Source organism: Sorex araneus, chromosome 1 (assembly GCF_027595985.1).
Source record: "Sorex araneus isolate mSorAra2 chromosome 1, mSorAra2.pri, whole genome shotgun sequence".
Taxonomy (NCBI): Eukaryota; Metazoa; Chordata; class Mammalia; order Eulipotyphla; family Soricidae; genus Sorex; species Sorex araneus.
The window spans coordinates 383,348,420-383,368,012 of NC_073302.1; the positions used below are offsets into that span (position 1 = coordinate 383,348,420).

The 19,593-nt window shown below is 37.4% G+C and overlaps 1 protein-coding gene across 2 annotated transcripts; it reads right to left on the bottom strand.

Annotated features, from left to right (window-relative positions):
- Positions 1 to 10,534: 10,534 nt before the first annotated feature.
- On the bottom strand, positions 10,535 to 18,973 carry TAC1 (tachykinin precursor 1). 2 transcript variants are annotated; one of them, XM_004602293.2, is made up of 7 exons: positions 18,624 to 18,973; positions 18,062 to 18,194; positions 16,842 to 16,938; positions 16,351 to 16,395; positions 15,872 to 15,895; positions 14,308 to 14,361; positions 10,535 to 11,142 (listed from the first exon to the last, which is right to left on the bottom strand). In XM_004602293.2, exons 2-7 carry the CDS (start codon positions 18,182 to 18,184, stop codon positions 11,093 to 11,095), a joined length of 393 nt encoding a protein of 130 aa, XP_004602350.1. In that variant the 5' UTR covers positions 18,185 to 18,194; positions 18,624 to 18,973; the 3' UTR covers positions 10,535 to 11,092. The 2 variants fall into 2 exon arrangements, with proteins under 2 accessions (XP_004602350.1, XP_054992308.1); XM_055136333.1 differs by lacking the exon at positions 14,308 to 14,361 and having other exon boundaries at positions 18,624 to 18,969.
- Between the last annotated feature and the right edge of the window lie 620 nt (positions 18,974 to 19,593).

Consider the following 19,593-nt stretch of genomic DNA (forward strand, 5'->3'; position numbering starts at 1 on the left):
GATCTTAGCTGTTGATGAGATTACATGGTGCCCGTGGCGGTTTGTGGGTGTGACTATCAAGCTATTTGAAAGCTTGTTGGGAGGAGGCCCAGCTCCAATTCAAGCAGGCTTGGAGATCTCAGCCACGGGGCCCACATACCTGGGTTCCTCTGCCACTTTCCTTCATGGGTGAGGCTCTTCCAAGCATGTGGAAAGTGGCCTTGAGCATGGCTGCAGCTGGGTTCTGGAGTTCTTCCGGCTGCCTGGGTTCTGCTGGGGGTGGGAGGGAAACTCAACCCACCCCCCTCAGAGGGGGCCCCAGTGAAGACAGCCTGGCACGGGGGCAGGAGGATCTGTTCTGAGTTACTCTTTTCCGGGAGCTTTGGTTTATAGCTCTGGATATTGGCTTTTGATGAGATTGCATGGTGCTGGGGGTAGTTTGTGGGTGCGACTGCTAATATATGTAACAATATTCGAGTCAATGGCAAATTGCAATAGAAATGTGGTCTCTGTGTATCATTTAGCTGTGTAATGACTCTATAAAATCTTGGTTGTATAAACACTGTGAAATTGACAGAGTGAAGAAATAGCCTAATAATGCATTTCTGAGTAAGTGTCCATTGTTAAGAACAAAGTAAGTAACATCTTGAGGTGGTTTGTTAATAAAAGACAACACACATTTGATGGAAAGACATTTTTTTCCTAGTTTCTGGGGCTGCATTAGCCTTTTTATTTACAGATGATCTCTCATTTATTTGTGACTGGAGAGTAGGAGAGGGAAGTTTAAAACCACATTAAGGTACTTGTGGAAAACTGAATAGGAATTGTATTAGAGTAATAAAAATGAGCTTCAAAGTAATGTTCTTTAAATCTTCCATCTTTATTTTCCTAAAGTCATATCTTTCTATTATTCACATCTTCACATGTCATGTACTCTTTTATTCATTCATCTATTCCCCATCACAGCCTAACTTCTTTATCAATAAGAATGAACATCGACTTTGAGCAAGTATTATTCCAGGCACAGGGGATTATAAAAGAAAGAGAGAGAAACAGACAGAGACAGAGAGACAAAGATAGAGGGAGAGAGAGAGAGAGAAATGGTCTGTCATTGATTCACTTGCTATGATGCCTTATAAATATGGCGATTGACATGTGCTGAATAAATGAATGCATAAGTGATGAATGGGTGGATGAGTAAATCACTCTTTTGACCTCAAAATTTACTCTTTTGAAATGGTACAAAACAAACCTAACCTTTATCATTATGGGAAGCAGTCACATAAAATACTTGGCACCAAAAAGGCCATTATAATGGAATTAAGAAACAAATCTAAGACATTTCTGAGGAAGTATTGAATACATTTTCACAGCCTAAAATAATTGGATCAGGAGTAAAAAAAAGCTGTAAATGCACAAAGATGTATTATCTAATAGACTTAGTACCTATTTTGAAGAGACCATTACTGTGTATTTGAAAAGAATGCCATTTTATGAAATAGAAGAGGAAGTTAGGTTTTTTTTTCCACTAGAAGATTTAAAAATATTTTAATGCTGGGAAAAATTAGCCAGAAGGAGAAAGACAAGCCCCAGATGATATCACTCATCTGTGGTGTATAGGGAAACAAGATAAGAATATAATACTATTAACTGATAACAAACTCTGGGTACTAGACAACAAATTGATAACACCAAATTGGGATGGGGGAGGAGGTAGATAGGAGGTGACAACAGAAACATGTTAGAAGGAGGATATCTAGGACCCTTTGATGGTGGTAAGATGAGGTAAATGTATACACCAAGACCATAAATGTCAACACAGTTATAAACCCATTGTCTTAATGGTAAAACGTCAAAAATATGTTCAATATTCTATACACTTCTTGCATAGTGGCATGACTATGCTTTAGTCTGGATTCTCTTGAAATAATAGACCTAATATAAAGTCACCACAGCTTGGCTCCAAAGCTGCAAACCCCTTCGAGAAAGCAGTCAAGTTACAAGATCGCTGAAATCCTGGTCATGACAAAATATGCAGTCAGAGAGGAGCTTTAAGGCAGGTAGCTTTGAAGCTTGGGGATGTGGGGGAAACACATACTTCACATATATGCGGCCCTGAGTTCAATCCCTGACACAATAACAGAAAATGAAATTTAATTAAAAGTAAAAAAATAGAAAGTTGATTATAAAACTGGTCACTTTTAGATCCCAGTCTCATGCTCACGTGCTGCAGGTTAACCAAGCCAGGCTATGAAGAGCACTTAAAGTGCTTTTTTTCTTTTCTGCTTTGACAAGAAGATCGGCCATCTCTTTTGTTCTTGGCTATCTTTCTTTCATTGTCTGAGGTGGAAAAATCTACAAAACACCTTTTCTTCTGAGAGGAATTTAGGTGAAAAGATGGAGAGAATTTTCATAACCCACAGGTTCTGTGACTCAGCCAGAGCAATAATAACAGGCAGCCATATGTTTCTGGCTTTTGTTTAGTCAATAATCCCAAAGGTGGGAGAGCTACCCAGTTTGCATTAGCTCCCAAACAACCCAGGCCTATTTCTTGACAGCCTTAAGCTGTGAAGGTGGGAAAACAAACAGTAGGAACTTCCTGAGCAAATATTTAAATAAAAGAAATGCATATGGTTTTCAATAACAAATGATAATTCCCAGGGATATATATCTGCAATTAAACTTGTGGAGAAATTCTAGGGAAAAATGCTAACTCAGAAGGAAATAGTACTGCTAGTTTTATATTCAAATTATATCACCAGAATAAAGCTTTGAAGTGTCTATTGAAAGGTGAGTGGATAGAGAAATAGGACACACACATACACACACACACACACACACACACACCACACGCACACACACACAAAAAACCATATAGAGTGGAATGTTATATAACCGTAAAAAAATACTATTTTGACATTAGTAACAATATGAAATATTAAGGCTCTGTTATGTGACATAACTCATGGAGAAAGATAAATACTGTATACTCTTATTCATAAGTATACTTTTAAAATAATATTTGTAATAATTTTTTTTCAAAATTTATAACTATAGAAAACAGATTGGTGGCTGCCAGAGGCAAAGATTTGAGTCAGAGAAATGGGTAAAGGTGGTCAAAATGAATGAATATGTATTTATAAAATTAGTAAGTGAGGGGAGTATAATGTGCAGTGTGGTAAGGAGAGTTAAAAATATTGTATTACATATTTAAAACTTTATGATGTGGTCAATATTAAAGTTGTTAACATAATTATCAAAACAAAAATGTCTGTAATGTATGGCAAAAGATGTTAACTGGACTTATTGTGGTGATCACTGTACAATATATATGAATGAAAAGGCTTTGGATTTTACACTTGAAACAAATACAGTGTAATATGTAAATTATGGGGGTTAGGAGATTAGCAAACAGAAAAAGATAGAAAAGGAAGCCAATCAATTTCTTCTAATTGGAATGTTACAAGCCACATTTAAAGGCCCAGAAAACGTATAAAAGGAGTATTCAGGTTATTATAACAGGTTACCTTCAATTGTGTGGTTTAAACAATTTTCAGATTCTCACGGGAAGTAGAAAGTGTGCAAATTCCATATCAACTTATTTGGTGTCTGGTGTTTGACAACTAAGCAAGATATCCTTATTTTTCATATCTTCTTTTTCTTTTTATCCTTCAATGAACATTCCATTGTTCCTGTATCTTGGTGATATTGAATAACTGTAGTAATTATAAAAATGCAGATATTTCTTTGAGATTCTGTTTTCAATCTTTTAAAATACATGCCTAAAATTGGAATTGCTGAATCATATGTTTAGTAGTTGAGCTACTATTTTTTGAGTATTCTCCATATTGTTTTTCAGTCACAGCATGTTACAATCCCATCTCTTATCTGTTTGATGAAAGCCATTCTAACAAGTGGAAAGTGACATTTCATTGTGGTTTTGATTTGCATTTTTCTGATCATTGGTGATATTGAACCATTTTAATGTACCTTTTGGTCATGTGTATGTCATTTTTTTTAAATTTAATTTTATTTTTATAAAGCTGTTCACAGTAATTTATTACATTTACAGTTCCAACACCAATCCCACCACCATAACATCCACCACCATTATGCTCACTTTATGCCCTGCTTGAAAAAATGTCTATTCAGGTCCTTTGCTCACTTAAAAAAGTTATTTATTTATATTTGCTTTTTGGGCTGGAGCGATTGCACAGCAGTTGGGTGTTCGCCTTTCATGTGGCTGACCTGAGTTCAATTCCTCTGCCCCTCTCGGAAAGCCTGGCAAGCTATGGAGAGTATCGAGCCCACTCGGCAGAGCCTGGCAAGCTACCCGTGCGTATTGGATATGCCAAAAACAGTAACAATAAGTCTCACAATGAGAAATGTTACTGCTGTCCGCTCGAACAAATTGATGAGCAACAGGATGACAGTGCTCGAACAGATTTGCTTTTTGGGTCACACCCGACTATGCACAGGGGTTACTTCTGGCTCTCCACTCAAGAATTACTCCTGGTGTTGCTCAGGGAACCATATGGGGTGCTGGAGACAGAACCCTGATCAGCCTCGTGCAAGGCAAACGCCCTACCTACTGTACTATTGCTCCCGTCACCAATATGTTATCACTTTTACATCCGATTTTTTTTTCTGGGATTGTAGGTTTGTAGCTCTCAAGTTATTCTCAGCCAACTTGACTTTTTTTTTTTACAACGAAGTTTAATTTTTATTCAAGATTCTTGATGATAAAGAATTCAGCTACTGGTAACATCAGATTGGAACTACAAACCTTGACATAGTCCCTTGGTATGTTCACACAGAACTTCTAAACACCTTTATTCTTTGCATCTTATACACATACACCACAGCTTGACTTACAGTTAGTGCTAGGGCCCGAGGATCATCCAATCCTGAAGTGTAGAGGACCACCAGGGACACCATGACAGTACTTGGGGGACCAGGGAGCTGCTCCAGTAATGATGATTGGTGAGTCTTGTGCTGCTGACGATTAAACAGAGCAGAGCACATTCTTTATCTTATACTATCTTGCTGACTCCTCAGATCATTTTCTTTGTGTGAGTTATTATTTTGGGTATTAATCCTTCATCAGACATGTTATTTGAAGTACTTTTTTTTCAGTCATAAGTTGTCTTTTGGCTGTGTTGATTTGTTTCCTCCATGTCAAAGCTTTTTAGTTTGAGGTAATCACACCTGGTGCCATTGTTTTTGATTTCATTATCCCCCCACCCCCACCTCTTCCAAATTGCCTAGGTCAATGGCAAAGGGATTTTCCTGTTTTTTATTTTTAATTTATTGCTTCAGGTCTTAGTTTTGTCTTTAATTATGTCTTTTTTTTTTGCTTAGTGTAAAATGGGGTCCAATTCCTTTCTTTGCTTGTGAATATTTCATTTTTCCATCACCTAGTGAAGATATACATTTTCATTCTTGGTTTTCTTATAAAATATTAGTTGAATGTATGTTAGAATTATTCCAAATCTCTTGACTCTGTCCCATTAGTCTGTGTCTGTTTTTATGTTCACTACATACAGTTCTGACTAGTTATTATAGCTTTATAATATAATTTAAAACTGGAAAGCATATTGTCTCCAGATTTTTTATTCTTTTTCAGTATTGTTTTGGTCATTCAGGTACTTTTATGGAAAGTTTTGATTAATTACTATAACTTTATAGTATAGTTTAAAATTAGAAAGCATACTGTCTCCAGATTTTTTATTCTTTCTCAATATTTCTTTGATCATTCGGGTAATTTTATGGTTCCCTACAAATTTTAGTAATGTTTTTCTATCTTTTGTAATAAATGACTTTAGAATTTTAAAAAGAATTACACTGTGTCTGTAGATTAAATTGGGTTCTATGTACAGTTTAATAATATTCTACTAATCTATGAACCAAAAACAGTAACAACAAATCGCACAATGGAGACGTTACTTACTGGTGCCTGCTTGAGCAAATCGATGAGCAACAGGATGACAGTGATACAGTGATTCTATGAACACAGGATAGATTTTCATTTAATTATGTCTTAAATTTCTTTCACCAATGAGTTTTAGTTTCCTGTGTCAGATCTTTCATTGACATAATTAAATTTATTAAGCATTCTATGCTTTTAAATTCTATTGTAAATTGTTTTGCTTCCTTAATTTATTTTTTAGATACTTTATTGCTAGTATATAGAATCAAAATTTATTATTTTGTTTTTGTTGGGGGGACATACCCAACAGTGCTCAGCTCTTATTCTTGGTTCTGTGTACAAGGGTCACTTCTGATGGGCTCAGGGACCATATGCAGTGCCAGGGATCAAACTTAGGTTAGCTGTGTGCAAGGCAATTGTTCCACCTACTCAAACGTTTTTTTATCTATTAATTTTTTAAAATGCAATTCCACCGAATTTTTATTACTTCTAACCGTGTGTGTGTGTGTGTGTGTGTGTGTGTGTGTGTATGTAATCTTTAGAATTAGGTTGGTTTTATTGTATGAGCTGAGTAGTTACTTTCAGAATTTAACTGAACTTACCGTGTTAGCTCATTAAATTGTCTTTCCTTTCTTTCTGAGACACACTGTTAAAGATTAAAAACTTTCATACCTTTTATTTCTGGAGTTTTCCTGATATTCTCTAATAAATAGCATTTGGGTGTCATTATAGGGAAGAGGATATAGTTAATATTAGCTGAATTTTGATTTTGCTACAGTGTCTTAATAAATCTGTTTAAACTACTCACCTTTATTATAAATGTGATTTCCAATATTTGATTCATTCTCTATATTGTTATTTTTCATTTGCCAAAATATTTGTAAGTCTTTCTTGCTTTCTGTTCATTAGATTGTGTTTATGTAACGTATCTCCACTTCTGTTTTAATAACTACACTTTAATTATTCTTTAGTGTTAAGTTTTTGTACATTTTTAGCTCACATGCAGAAATTTACACTTTGTTTTTAAAGTGTAGAGTCAAATATATTTAAGTCTTACCCTTCTTCCAACAAGACAAGGAATTTAACATGCATTTATTTCTCCCACACTTTCTTTCTGTTTTCCCCAGCTAACTCCAATTTTGAGTCCTTGTGGATTTTTTCCAGTTTATTTATTAAACACACACAGGCACATGACAAGTGATGTTAAGTTGGAAGTAGTTTATAAAGATGACTCATCTGTAATTAGTCTTTTCTTATATTCTCCTCAAATTACTCAACTTGAGTGTCTTTTTTGTTTTCACCATAGACTATCACCGAAAAAAAAAACATAAAACCTGAATCAAAAATACTTTTGTTAACGAAATTATAAATCAGTCTTTTTGCTGTTTTATAACAAAACCAAACATTTAATAAAGAATATAGGTGAAGCAAAATTATTTCACTTATCTATGATATATAAGAAAACTGGATGAAGAAATATAAGGTAAAAACAGGAGGATAACTCTATCTCCCTTAGCCCCAGGACATAGAAAGGAGGACAGAGAAGGAATTTAATTGAAGGAGTGTGGTAGCAAGTAGATGCGGAATAACGAAGCTTAGAAATATCGTCTGCCATTGGAGGCAGGGGGAGGGTGAGAAAGGGGAGTATATCGGGGATATTGGTGGTGGGTAATGTGCACTGGTGGAGGGATGGGTGCTTGATCATTGTGTGATTGTAACCCAAATATGAAAGCTTGTAACTATCTCACAGTGATTAAATGAAATTTTTTAAAAAATTAAAAATAAAGTAAAATGAAATTAAATTAAAAAAGAAAGAAATCAAGAGCCAAGTGTCTTGGTGGTAAGAGGAGTGATATAGCTCTATATCCAAACCATGGAGTTTAACAACACTGAAAGCAGGAGATTCAAACCACAACAACCACTTTAAAAAGTGCCTGTCAAGAAAACAGGATCAGGGAGAGAGGTGGGAGGGAACCTGGGGACACTGGTGAAGGGAAATTGACAATGGTGGTGGGACTCGTTCTGGAGCACTGTATGACTGAAACTTAACTATGAATAACTGTAAATCATAGCATTTTAATTTAAAAAGAATAAAAAGAGTATAGGTGAAGAAAATGTAGAAGACAATCATCGTAAATATTTAATGCTTGCAAACTAGAGCTCAAGGGCTTCTCCCTTTTGCTGCTCTTCCTCTTGCTGGGTTTCTGGGTCGGGGGGAAGACAGGTATGAGGGGCTTCTGCTGATGCTGGGCTTTCTATGTCTCAGGGATTGTGCTGCAGAGAATTATAGGATCTCAGAGTGGGAAGAGGTGATGGGAACTTTCTAATACGGTGAGAAACAGTGCAAAGTGCTGAAAAGTTTTTGAGGTTGCTTTTGAGTTAATTTGTATGAAAACTATTTAGAATCCTCTATACCCCTATACAAACACACACACACACACACACACACACACACTTCTATTTCTTTTAGGGCTAAATTATTGTGCTGATTTTTTTCACTGGCATTTGGGAGAGAAGCTTGCAATAGTAGTAGATAAAATTTACTGACTCCTCATTGAACACCTGAGAGTACGCTGAAAATTTCACTTGCACTGTATCCCGTAGCCATGGGTGGAGACTATGCACAACTGTGAAGTGGAAACTATGATCATTCCTGTTTTAGTGATGAGGAGAACAAGGCAGACAGAATATGGTTATCATCACATGGCCATTAATTACATACCTGAGCAATTGGACTCTGAACTCCTCACTCTTATCCATTACTTTGTTTCTTCTTGTTATAACATCTATAGGATATATAATGAAGCAATACTGCTTTCTGCTAAATAACATACCCACCTATTACTCTACATCACCAAATATACCATCATGCCATTTAATTAATTAATTAATTAATTAATTTCAAGTAAACAGATTTTATTTAGAGGTTTCTGAGGGGAGGAGGAAGGGATAAGTGGGAGAGAGAATAGTAAGAATAACGCGCTCAAGAGAGAACTCGGGCTTCTCCAAGGGTGGAGAGAGAGCTCTACACACATCTTAGCACTGGACATGAAAGCATGAAAGTACACATCTCCAGGCGGGGAGATGCAGGCGACACATGTGCTCGGGCACCACATGTGCTCGGCCACGTGGGCACAAGCAGCACGTGGGCTCAGGCAGCATATGCGCGTGCATGATGCCATTTTAAGTGATGGCATAACATACCATTATATCAAAATGCCACTGGCTTCATTAATTTTATGTTTAAACACTAAATAACTCCCATTTTCTTAAACTTTATATTATCATTTGTAAAATGGTAATAGTGATAATACTTAAGCATTAAGTTATTATTGTCATTATAACTACTATAAAATAATTGTTGTTTGACAGAAAAGCAAACATTCCTTTTGGAGACTATGGTTCGAGATGATTCTTATTTTCTCCATTTGTTATTATAATATGATTGAAAGTGTTTAAATGTGGGGCTGGAGAAATAGTGGGTAAGGTGCTTGCCTTGCACACGGCTGACCAGGGTTCGATTCCCAGGATCCTATATGGTCCCCTGAGCACTGCCAGGAGTAATTCCTGAGTGCAAAGCCAGGAGGAACCCCTGTGCATTGCCAGGTGTGACCCCAAAAGCCAAAAAAAGTATTTAAATGTATACTAAAGAGCATGAATTTATTAAAGTCTTCTTTAAAAAAAGACCAAATAATTCATTGAGAGGTTTAAAGATTAAAATATGCTTTATCCTAATGAATAACTAAGTATCAAATGCTTCCTTGGTAGTAGGGCTGTCTTTCTTGGGTGGAAACTCCAACAACAATAGTGAGTTTTGTGTTGAAATATGAAACGTAATCAAGGTAAAGAGAAAATGAAATGAAATTCATTAGTTATACAGTAGGGGGTGGGGGTGGGGGCGGGGGGTATACTGGGGTTTTTGGTGGTGGAATATGGGCACTGGTGAAGGGATGGGTGTTTGAATATTGTATAACTGAGACATAAACCTGAGAACTTTGTAACTTTCCACATGGTGATTTAATAACAAGTTTTAAAAAAATAAAATAAAAATAAAATATGCTTTATCCTTATAATTAATATGTTTTAACACCAATCATCAACAGGCATGGTCCAGGCTAAACACATGGAGTTTATTATCCTGGGTAATGCTTGTCCTGACTCGTTTTACAACTTGTCAACATTCACACTTTATGCAATGAGGAAATATAGGACACGTAGTAGTCATTTTCTTTTCCTCTGATTAGTCTGTATTTATTTCCTGGACACAAAGCAAGACTGAAATGGAATTTTGCTGATGTTTATCTCAATAAGAAAAAATAACTGGTGATATGTCTCTTTAAAATAGATTACTTTCCTATTTGTAATCTCATGTATAAGCAGAGCCTAGTCCTTATTCTTTGAATTCTAAAGTATAATTATTTTCTCTGTGAATGTTCTCAGTTAAATGACTTAGTGGAAAAAAATGAATGCATGAGAAATAAATTGAGATTATACTTTAGCTGTTTTCCTTAGAAAGAAAAAAAGTAGCTTTTATGCTTCATGATTTAGGAGTTAAAACAACTTTGAACATATTCCATCTATAAAAATAAATGTTGCTGATTTGACAAATGAAAAACTATGACTCAATTTTCAATATATTTATCTTTTATTTAAAATGTGAACTATCATAACACATTAGACAATGAAATGAAGACTTTAGAATCACGTTAAAACTTTTAAAATATCTCCTTATAGTCACAAAACGCAATACATGCTGCGAAGATAATACAAATATAGTTTAGTACCAAATCTCAGTACAGTTTCACCATGAAAACAAATGGAGAAGCACAGGCCAACCTGTGAGTTCTTTCCCTTTGAACTGCTGATGTGACCGCTTTCACGAATCAGAAATGATTTCTTCCTTTAGAGGGCATAGCAATGACAGGTTTTTACAATTTCATAGGTAGAATACTGCTTTGTTGACAAATTACCACTGATTTGTACTTCTGAGGAAGTTGTCATCTTAGAATTATAACACAGTTTTACAACACATCTTGGCACAATATGAAAAATAAACACTGAGTTATTGACTCAGAACAACAATTATCATTAAATAAATAATTATTTCCTCATAATAGTAGTCTTGTTTTATCTTTCATTGGCCATTGACACAAAGAAAGCTCAGTAAATAATACATTAAGTAGTTTATTTACGTCTTCTTTCATAATTCTGCATTGCACTCCTTTCGTAAGCCACTGAGAACAAAGAGAAGGAAGGGGTTTTAAAGATGACACATGAAGGGGGAAAAGTTTATGACACACAAGCGATTTGCTTTAAACTCATAAGGACCTCCCATCCCCCATAAAGTTTCATTTACACCTCTTGATATTCTATCTCACTCTCTCCTTATAGTAAGTGCTCTAAGCACAGAACTCTTGGTTATTTTGGTCACCCAGCCTCTACTTGGTGCCTCAGAAGCATATTCCAGAATATATTGCAATGTTGTTTCTCAGCAGATTCTTGAGCAATGGCAGATACTCAGGTGAACAACAGAAGTAACAAAGACTAGTAGTTATATGGAAGCAAAAAAAAACCAGGACTTTCTTTCTAGACAGCCAGCAAACTATAGGATGCTGGTCAGTACCAGCCCACCATTTTTTTTTTTTTTTGGTAAATAACATTTTACTGGAATGTGACTACACACACTAATTTGTGGCATCATCTACCTACAGTTACTTTAGCATTAAAACCATAGATCTAAGAAGAACCTTATAGAGACTGCATAGAACACAAAGTCTGAAATATTTACTTTTTGATGACTCTTTAGAGGAAAAGTTTCCTAATTAACATTATCAGTGAAGCTAATGGAGAAACTCAGTTCTTCCTCTCTGTAATGCCTCCCAAGGATGGGTTATTCCTAAGACTAAAAAAATAGCGTCTTTCTCTGTAGGAAGGCTAACGGTATCATGTAAATACAAAAGCGCTTATGTTTCCTCCTAGCATGTTAATCACTGTTTCCAAAGATACGTAACTTACAGCTAGCGAGTAATTTAAGTACTTTGACTATCTAGACTAAAAAAAAGGGTGGGGGCAACATTACTTTATAATCAATTAAAAGTACTTTAAAAGAGATCTGTAATTACATAAAAATAAGTACTAGCTGTTGGATCAAAATACTTAAATATATTTTTCATCAGTTTAATTAGTATTGTATTCACATAGATTTATATTAGCAAAGCTATTGGTGTTTTTTAAGACCCAGTATGCACTGTGTAAAATATTGCATTCAATAGAAATAGAAAGAACTATGAATGGCACATAGGAAACACAGGCACTAGCTACTCTAAAAACTTTTTCAGGTGGGATTTATTGAGAAAGAAGGTCGGTACCAATATTATTACCTCCCCACTTTGACCACAGAATGGACTATTGATCAAGTGAGGTTAGTAGTAAGTTGAATGTTCTTTGTCAATCATATATGCTCCACTCAGGAGTGAACAGTGTGAGTCCCAAACTACACAAAGCTGAAGGGAGGAAACCACTCATTTCTGATCCTGGTTTGTTTGTATTAGTAGGGAGGTGAGTGGCACAACTCAGTTCCTGACAAATTTCAAATACCATGGTTGCATTCTTCACTGAAGTGAGATGAATACTTGTATAAACAGATAAAAGTAGTGATTTAACTGAAACATAATGTTCTCTTAAGTAAAAAAAAAGAATTATTTAACTAGTCCTTGAACATCCTGAGTTCACATTTAAAATTTATATGTGTGTGTATGTGTGTGTGTGTGTGTGTGTGTGTGTACACACAAAATTACTGATAAGGGCGTTTCTTTGAAGAGGATTTCTAGATTCACCAGATTGTCAGGTGCTCTATGACTCAAAAGGGTAGAAATCATAGTTATGACAAATTTGCCTGCATTGAGTATATGAAAAGTATATGAACCATGTATAAACTTTTTCTTTAATATTTTCTTAACTAAAATAGAGGAGCAAAGATTTATTCTAAAAAAAATTCTGATTCATTATAGAGATTGTATTACCTATAATTACTATTTTAAATATATTTAATAGCTTTTAATCTATTCAAAATTTTTCTGTAATCATGAAACCTGTGTGTTTCATAAATGTAGAGTTCATGACTAATGTGTTATTAAGAAAATCATAGTTATATAAGGACCCTGGTGTCCTTATAATATTTGTTTTCTGATACAAATAAAGCAATTGTGACTTAAATTTATATTATTTATAAAAGCTGGGAGATAATCCAAATAAGTAAAACAATTGAAAGTTTTTCATTAGATATACTGGTAACTTCTTTAACTTTGAGCAACCTAAAACTTCCTGACAGAGGAATAATAATGTATCTAAATCTTGAAAGTAGAGAACTAACATAAAGATTGAGGGACGTCACTTTTGCATGACTTTTCCAGATAATTATGAATTAAGCAAGCCACTCTTAGTTATAGATTTTCTAAAGACCGAAATATTCTAAATGGGCAAGATAGCTGTTAAGTAGTATCTAATTAATTACATGACTACTGTTTTAAATCTATTTTTTCTGAAGGTGAAATAAAGATCTTTAATAGCTTTCTCAAAGACAGTATAACACTTAACTGTGCTTAACAACAACAAAAATTCACTCCCTATGAAAATTATATAAGGGATATTTAACCTTTAAAATAGTGTTCTGGGTGAACTAAAAATACGAGCACTTTCAAATATATGTATATCACATTTGCTGATAGAAAAGGAAACAGGATAGCACTCATATCAACTCAAAGAACTGTTTAGAATTAAAATATATTGTATGTAGTATTGTAGCATTTATTCCTTTTAAGAATCTAACCAGAACTGATTATAATCCTGTAGGACAACTTGTCTGTGTTCCCTTTGGAAGCTACAGGAATAGATATTTAGAGTTTAATATCTGTAACTTCATGTAGAGAAAACTATGTATTAATGAATTTGTTTATTTACCAACTTTTTTATTGACAGACTGCCAGTCTTATAAGACTTTCAAATTACCTTGGTAATATGTGAAAACTGGGTCTTATTTTTCTTAAGAAAACCACCACACCTCCTGATACTTACACATACCTTGGTTCAGCACGATTAAATGTAGTTCATACGGTTTAAAAGATAGAAGGAAAGGACTATTAGACTGTTAAAATGATTCAGGTTAGATAATGATTACATAGGACACACATGGGAAGGCTGGTGGTTTGAGACAGATTGTTAATAACTTAACTATCTATAAATTAATTATTGGATTTATTGATTGCAATTAGATTTTCATCATCGTAAATACTCATTTTAAATTTATGATTACTTTTTAGTACTTTGAAAACTATGCCCTGGAAAGAAAATAATAGTAGACTTAAGATACTGTCTATTTTAAATCATGGTTTTATACATACCAGAATTTAAAGCTCTTTTGCCCATTAGTCCAACAAAGGAATCTGTTTTATGTCCTGGAAAAATACATTTAGGGGTATTTTAATATGTGTAGATTTTAGGAAATAAGCTGTTATAACTAGTACCCAAAAAAGCAAGCTTCTGAGTATGCCTATGTAGTAAATATACATATATATGTATATATATTATATCCTTCAAATTTTGGTGGCCTAAAGAAATGGAAATTCCTAGTAAGTCTTATAAATGACAGACAATGAAAGCACTTTCCTCAATTCTATATTTAATACTGACAAGTACCCTTTATTCATATACTTTTCTGTTTTATAAAGTTATAAATATTGTTGCTACTTGGGGTAGTTTTGATTTTGCTGAAATCAATTTAACATTTGTGAGACAGTTATATCCAAGCTTATTTCCTTATGTTACTGAATATGTTTTATTGATTGGTAGTCAAACCTTAGTTAAGTCAGATTCCTATGCCTGCTCATTATATACTTCTAAAAGGAATTATTCCATTTCACTGAATTTTTAAAAAATTTCTCTTTTGGAAAAATCTGTGAGTTTTGACATTAATTGAATGTAGCATCATATAGATTTTTACTATGAGTCAGTCCTTAGAGAGTACATATTAATAATATTTATTTTTAAAGAAGCAGCTTTTAAAAAGATTATCATTTTAATTTCAATCAAATAAGACTTGGGGGAGAATATCTCTATGTGAATGATTCATAGTGGGTTAATACTGTGCTGGTTGACAATAGGGCTGTTCTCTTACTGTGATCAACTTCACTATCCAATGAACCAAAATCCAAGTTAGGGTAAGTGAAGCTTATTGTGGCTAAAATGAATCCTGAAGATTTCCTTATCAACTCTGCTTTTATCAATTAGGAATATGGAATATAATGAGCATTGAGTGCTCTAATTCTGTCATTTTCACTACCCTAATAAGTATTGCACATTGATAGCTGAGGTTTTTCCAATTATGGTTTCAAACAGCTGCACTTCTATCATTATCTTAAAATAAATTTTCTATACACGCATTCCCTGGAGTCTCTTAATTATCTGGTGGGTTACTTTAATCAGCATTATAATTATTGTACCTAGCTTACTAAGGAAAGTTAGAAGATAAGTACAAATGTTTATTTATTTTTCTTTTACATCGTGTAAGTAGAAGCAGTGGTGGGGAAAAGGAATATGTGGTAGAGCTTTTTACACCTACCATTAAAATTCTTTCCTCTAAAACTATAGGAGCTGAAGTTCCTATTTGTAATCAGCCTAAAACAGCTACTAACATTTATGTCATGGGTTCCACGTTTTAGAATTTAACAACAATTTAGCTGAGAGCTAAAGACTCTAAGAAATGCATCTTTCTGGTAGGAATGCTATGTCTAAAGCGTAATTTTAAGCAATCATGTTCTAGATGCAATATGAGTTGCCTCTATTCTTATACTGTCTTAATTTAAACATTAAGTCATAAGTTATGACAGAAAATAAGAATTGCATAGAGTGGAATTTATTCTAATCTATGTTCATATTTGATAGATGTTAAAATAATTTGAAACTTACTTTTATGAGAAATCTGGCCATGTCCTAGAAGAAAGATAAATAAAATTAGCAAAATGCAATAGGTTTGTTTTAAAGATACCTCATATATATTTTAAAGATAGTTATAAAACAAATATATTTAAAATATATTTACCATTCATCTTGAGGTATATAGGGCCACACATGCTAACCAAATAATTCATAATAAAAAAATAGTTTAATAGAAAGAATATTGTTAAAAGTGCTTTCTATGAGCCAGAGACTCAAATCCAAAAGTATGAGATTCCCAAGGCCAATTAATAACTAAGAGGTCAGGCCTTTGCTCTGTTTTCTTGGGGAACCCCCCCAACCATTTTTAATGTGGACCACCCACTCCATTTCAGGAAAGAAACATATGTAAATACATCTCTTTGTTTAAAAACCATAATCAAAAACCTGTGTTGGCCCATAAAATATTTCACATGCGTTAACAATAGTAAAAGATTTATAGAAATGTTTACCATAGAGAGCCTTTAACAGGGCCATTTGTTTCTCAATGGAGGAATCTGACAAGAGATTGAAAGGACATTAAGTATTTACAAGTTCCACTGATGCATCCAAGGAAACTAAGCATTATGACCACAGACCCAGGGTGGTTAAAGCTGATTTAACCCTAGTGGTCTAGAATCAGTTCCTATGTGCATGTAGGCCATTCAGACCACAACCCCGAGAGGACCTTCGCTTTGTCAGTGTTGTTCCTCAGTCGGAGGAGCATTAGCTAAGTTTGATGGTCTTGGAGGTCGCTCTTAACATAGTTAGGGACGAAATGGATCTTTCTCTCCCTTGGGACATAGACGTGTGCGTGTGTTAATAAGGTGTGTGCAGGCCAGCTCCGTGGAGCTACCCTCCTTTTAGGTTGGAAATCTCTCCGCAAAGAGCAAGAGAGCCTGAAAACACATAGGGAGAAAGGGCGGCGTGTTCAGAGAGACAGAAGGATGATTGCCCATCTCACCAGCATCCCGTTTGCCCATCAATCCAAAGAACTGCTGAGACTTGGGTCTCCGGGCCATTCGCTGCAGAACGTGCTCGAAAGGCTCAGGCAGCTCCTCCTGTGACACAAATGGCGCACGGTTAAAGGTGAAGCAGTCAGTGCTAAACGCCTAGAAACCCTAGTCATCTGCGGAGTGCGCCCCCGTCCCATGCTCTGGAGGTGGGGTCCCCCCCGGCCTGGGACAGGAAGCAGGCTCCCGAGAGAGGGGGTCCAGCTTCCCCCAGTCGCTTGTGACTAAGGTCCCGGTCCCTCCCGGTCCCCCCCCCCCCCCCAGTCTCCCGCGATCCCCTCGGAGCTCGTCCCCAGCACCGCCGCCCATCCTCAGCCGTTCCTGGCGAGAGTTAGCAGTCGCAGCGGCACGGTGTCTCCAAGCCTTGCGCGCTTGTCGGTTTTCAGTTTACCCCGACACCCTCCTATCTCTTTGCCTGAGATTGTGGTTGAGGCGGGGGGATTTAAAGACCCCGTAGCTCCGCAAAACTCTAGGCAGGTGCGCGGCCGCTGGGCGGGAGTGACAGCGTTTGACAAAGGACCTGCAAGACGCGGTATTCACGGTCCCACCGTTGCCGCGCTCCCCCGAGCTAGTTAACCTCGGAACCACCTATAGGAAAACTTAATGGTCCAAGTCCTTTGGGCAGTCATACAAATGTTAAAGCAGAATCTTAACTTCTAGTCCCCCCCCGCCTCTTTCCTCCCCCCCGTGCCCCTCTAAGTCCCGGGCTGTGAGCATCAGGCCCCGCTTCAGCTCCTGGCACACGGGCGAGCCCTGACTCTCGCGTTTTGCACAGTTGTCCAAGCGCTGTTCTCCAGGCCTGCGCTGAGTTCTAGAAATCCCCAGACCCAGCAGATTGGAAACCCCTGCAGGGTTCCAGCTTTGTGAAGACACGGGTCAAGTCCACCGGGAATTCCTAAGACCCGACGGTGCAGCCCTCGGGAGAAAATTTGGGTCTTGGAGGCAAATTCTTATGTGGGACCGCGAGGAAGGGGAGTTTCCTGCACATCTCATCGCGTTCTTCCAGCGCACCTTCAGCACCCCAGGTGGTGGTCCAGTGCCCTTGATTACAAGGGAGCAATTGCGGGGAAGTCGGGTGTGTGTGGGGTTGGGGTGGGCAGAGCTAGAGGGGCAGCTCCCGGACCTCGAAAAAGGAGGGCTCTTTCTAGGTCAACTTGGGATCCGCTCTTACCTTGATCTGGTCGCCATCAGACCAGTCAGACCAATAATTGAGATCATCATTAGTTCCGATCTCTTCTGCCAACAGTTGGGTGGAGACGAGAAAAAAGACGGCTAAGGCCACGAGGATTTTCATGTTGGATTTCCTGCAAGAATCGGGAGAAGAAATAAAAAACACACGCGCGCACACACTCGCAATATTTGTAGACTGTGGCGATCCAAGACTTGGGGCAGCGGAATTTCGGGGTCTCACCGAAGAACTCAGGGCGGGCGGAACTGAGATAAAACCCCATAGGGCAAGAGGCGTGCTTGTACCCTGGAGGAAGGAAAATCACTCCCCCAAAGCGGCCCAAGCACCCTTTTGCCTGGATCCCGGTTCCCCCAGCACCCCTAAACTCACCAAGAGTCCAGAAGCTCTGCAGATGCAAGACAAAGAGAGACATTGGCACTTGGGGAGCGCTTCTCCCCATTCTCCGCGTCCCTTCTCCCAGTCCCCATCATCGTGCGCCCCCAGCCTCGCGTCCGGCGCTGCCCACCGTCACCTCGGAGCCGCCCAGGAGGGCGCAGGTACTTACCGCGGGGTTCCTCGGGCGGGTCTGATTGCTGTGCGGGCGCTCAGCGCTGGTCGCCGCGGTGATGGAAGAGCAGGTCGCAGCGCGCTCTTTTGCCTGCTCGGTGGCGCGCGATATTTATCAGATGCTCGACGAGCCCCGAGACCCACGTGACACGCTCCCCGCGCGACTTTCTGCTCAATATTTAATTAGCCGCCCCCTCGCCTTTCGCTTGCGTCTGAGAGTTTCCGAGACGGTAGGCCGTCGGTGCCCATAACATCCGGACCCAATTGGGTTCGAAATGACGCAGTTTTAGGAAAATCGAGATCTCGCCATCCAATCCTCAGCGGCCAGTCTTCCGCCTGCTGATCTGACGCCCCCTCCCCTCTCCTTCTGAATCGAGTTTCCTGACACCTGAGATTACTCATCAAAATTGAGCCAAGTGACTCACGCTTCGGACTCTGGCAACTTTGCTGTCCCTTGAGACGTCAGGGGAAGTTGCACTTTTCAGGACAGTTTCTGATTATTAAGATATCGTTGTTGGAAACCAGGCTATAAGAAGAGCATTCAATTATTTTTTTTTAAAAAAAAAACATTTTTCTTGCTTCTTTCCTTCCATCGGCAGAATGTTTTCAGTGTCTGGGATTTTTTTTTTTTTCAAAAGCCTTTACCCCAACTGATTAGAATACTGCCATTTCTTCAGCATCACCAAAGGATTTTAATACCCGTAGTACTTCAGAAGATGGATAAAGATATACATTTTGGAAAAAGGGAAATTTGTACGTGGAGTGAAACGTAGAACTTTCACAGCAGCGCTATTCTAGGATATATTTTGTTCCAAGCTAGCCAAGATGTCTCTTTTAGTCCTATTCGATTAGTAGGAGTTGAGAGAGATGTTTTCACCTCTCCCCTACTCTGAAGAGGGAACCTGCAAGATAAGACTGTTCAGAATCCTTACTGGGTCTCACGAAAGGGTGCAGATTTCTCCTGAACT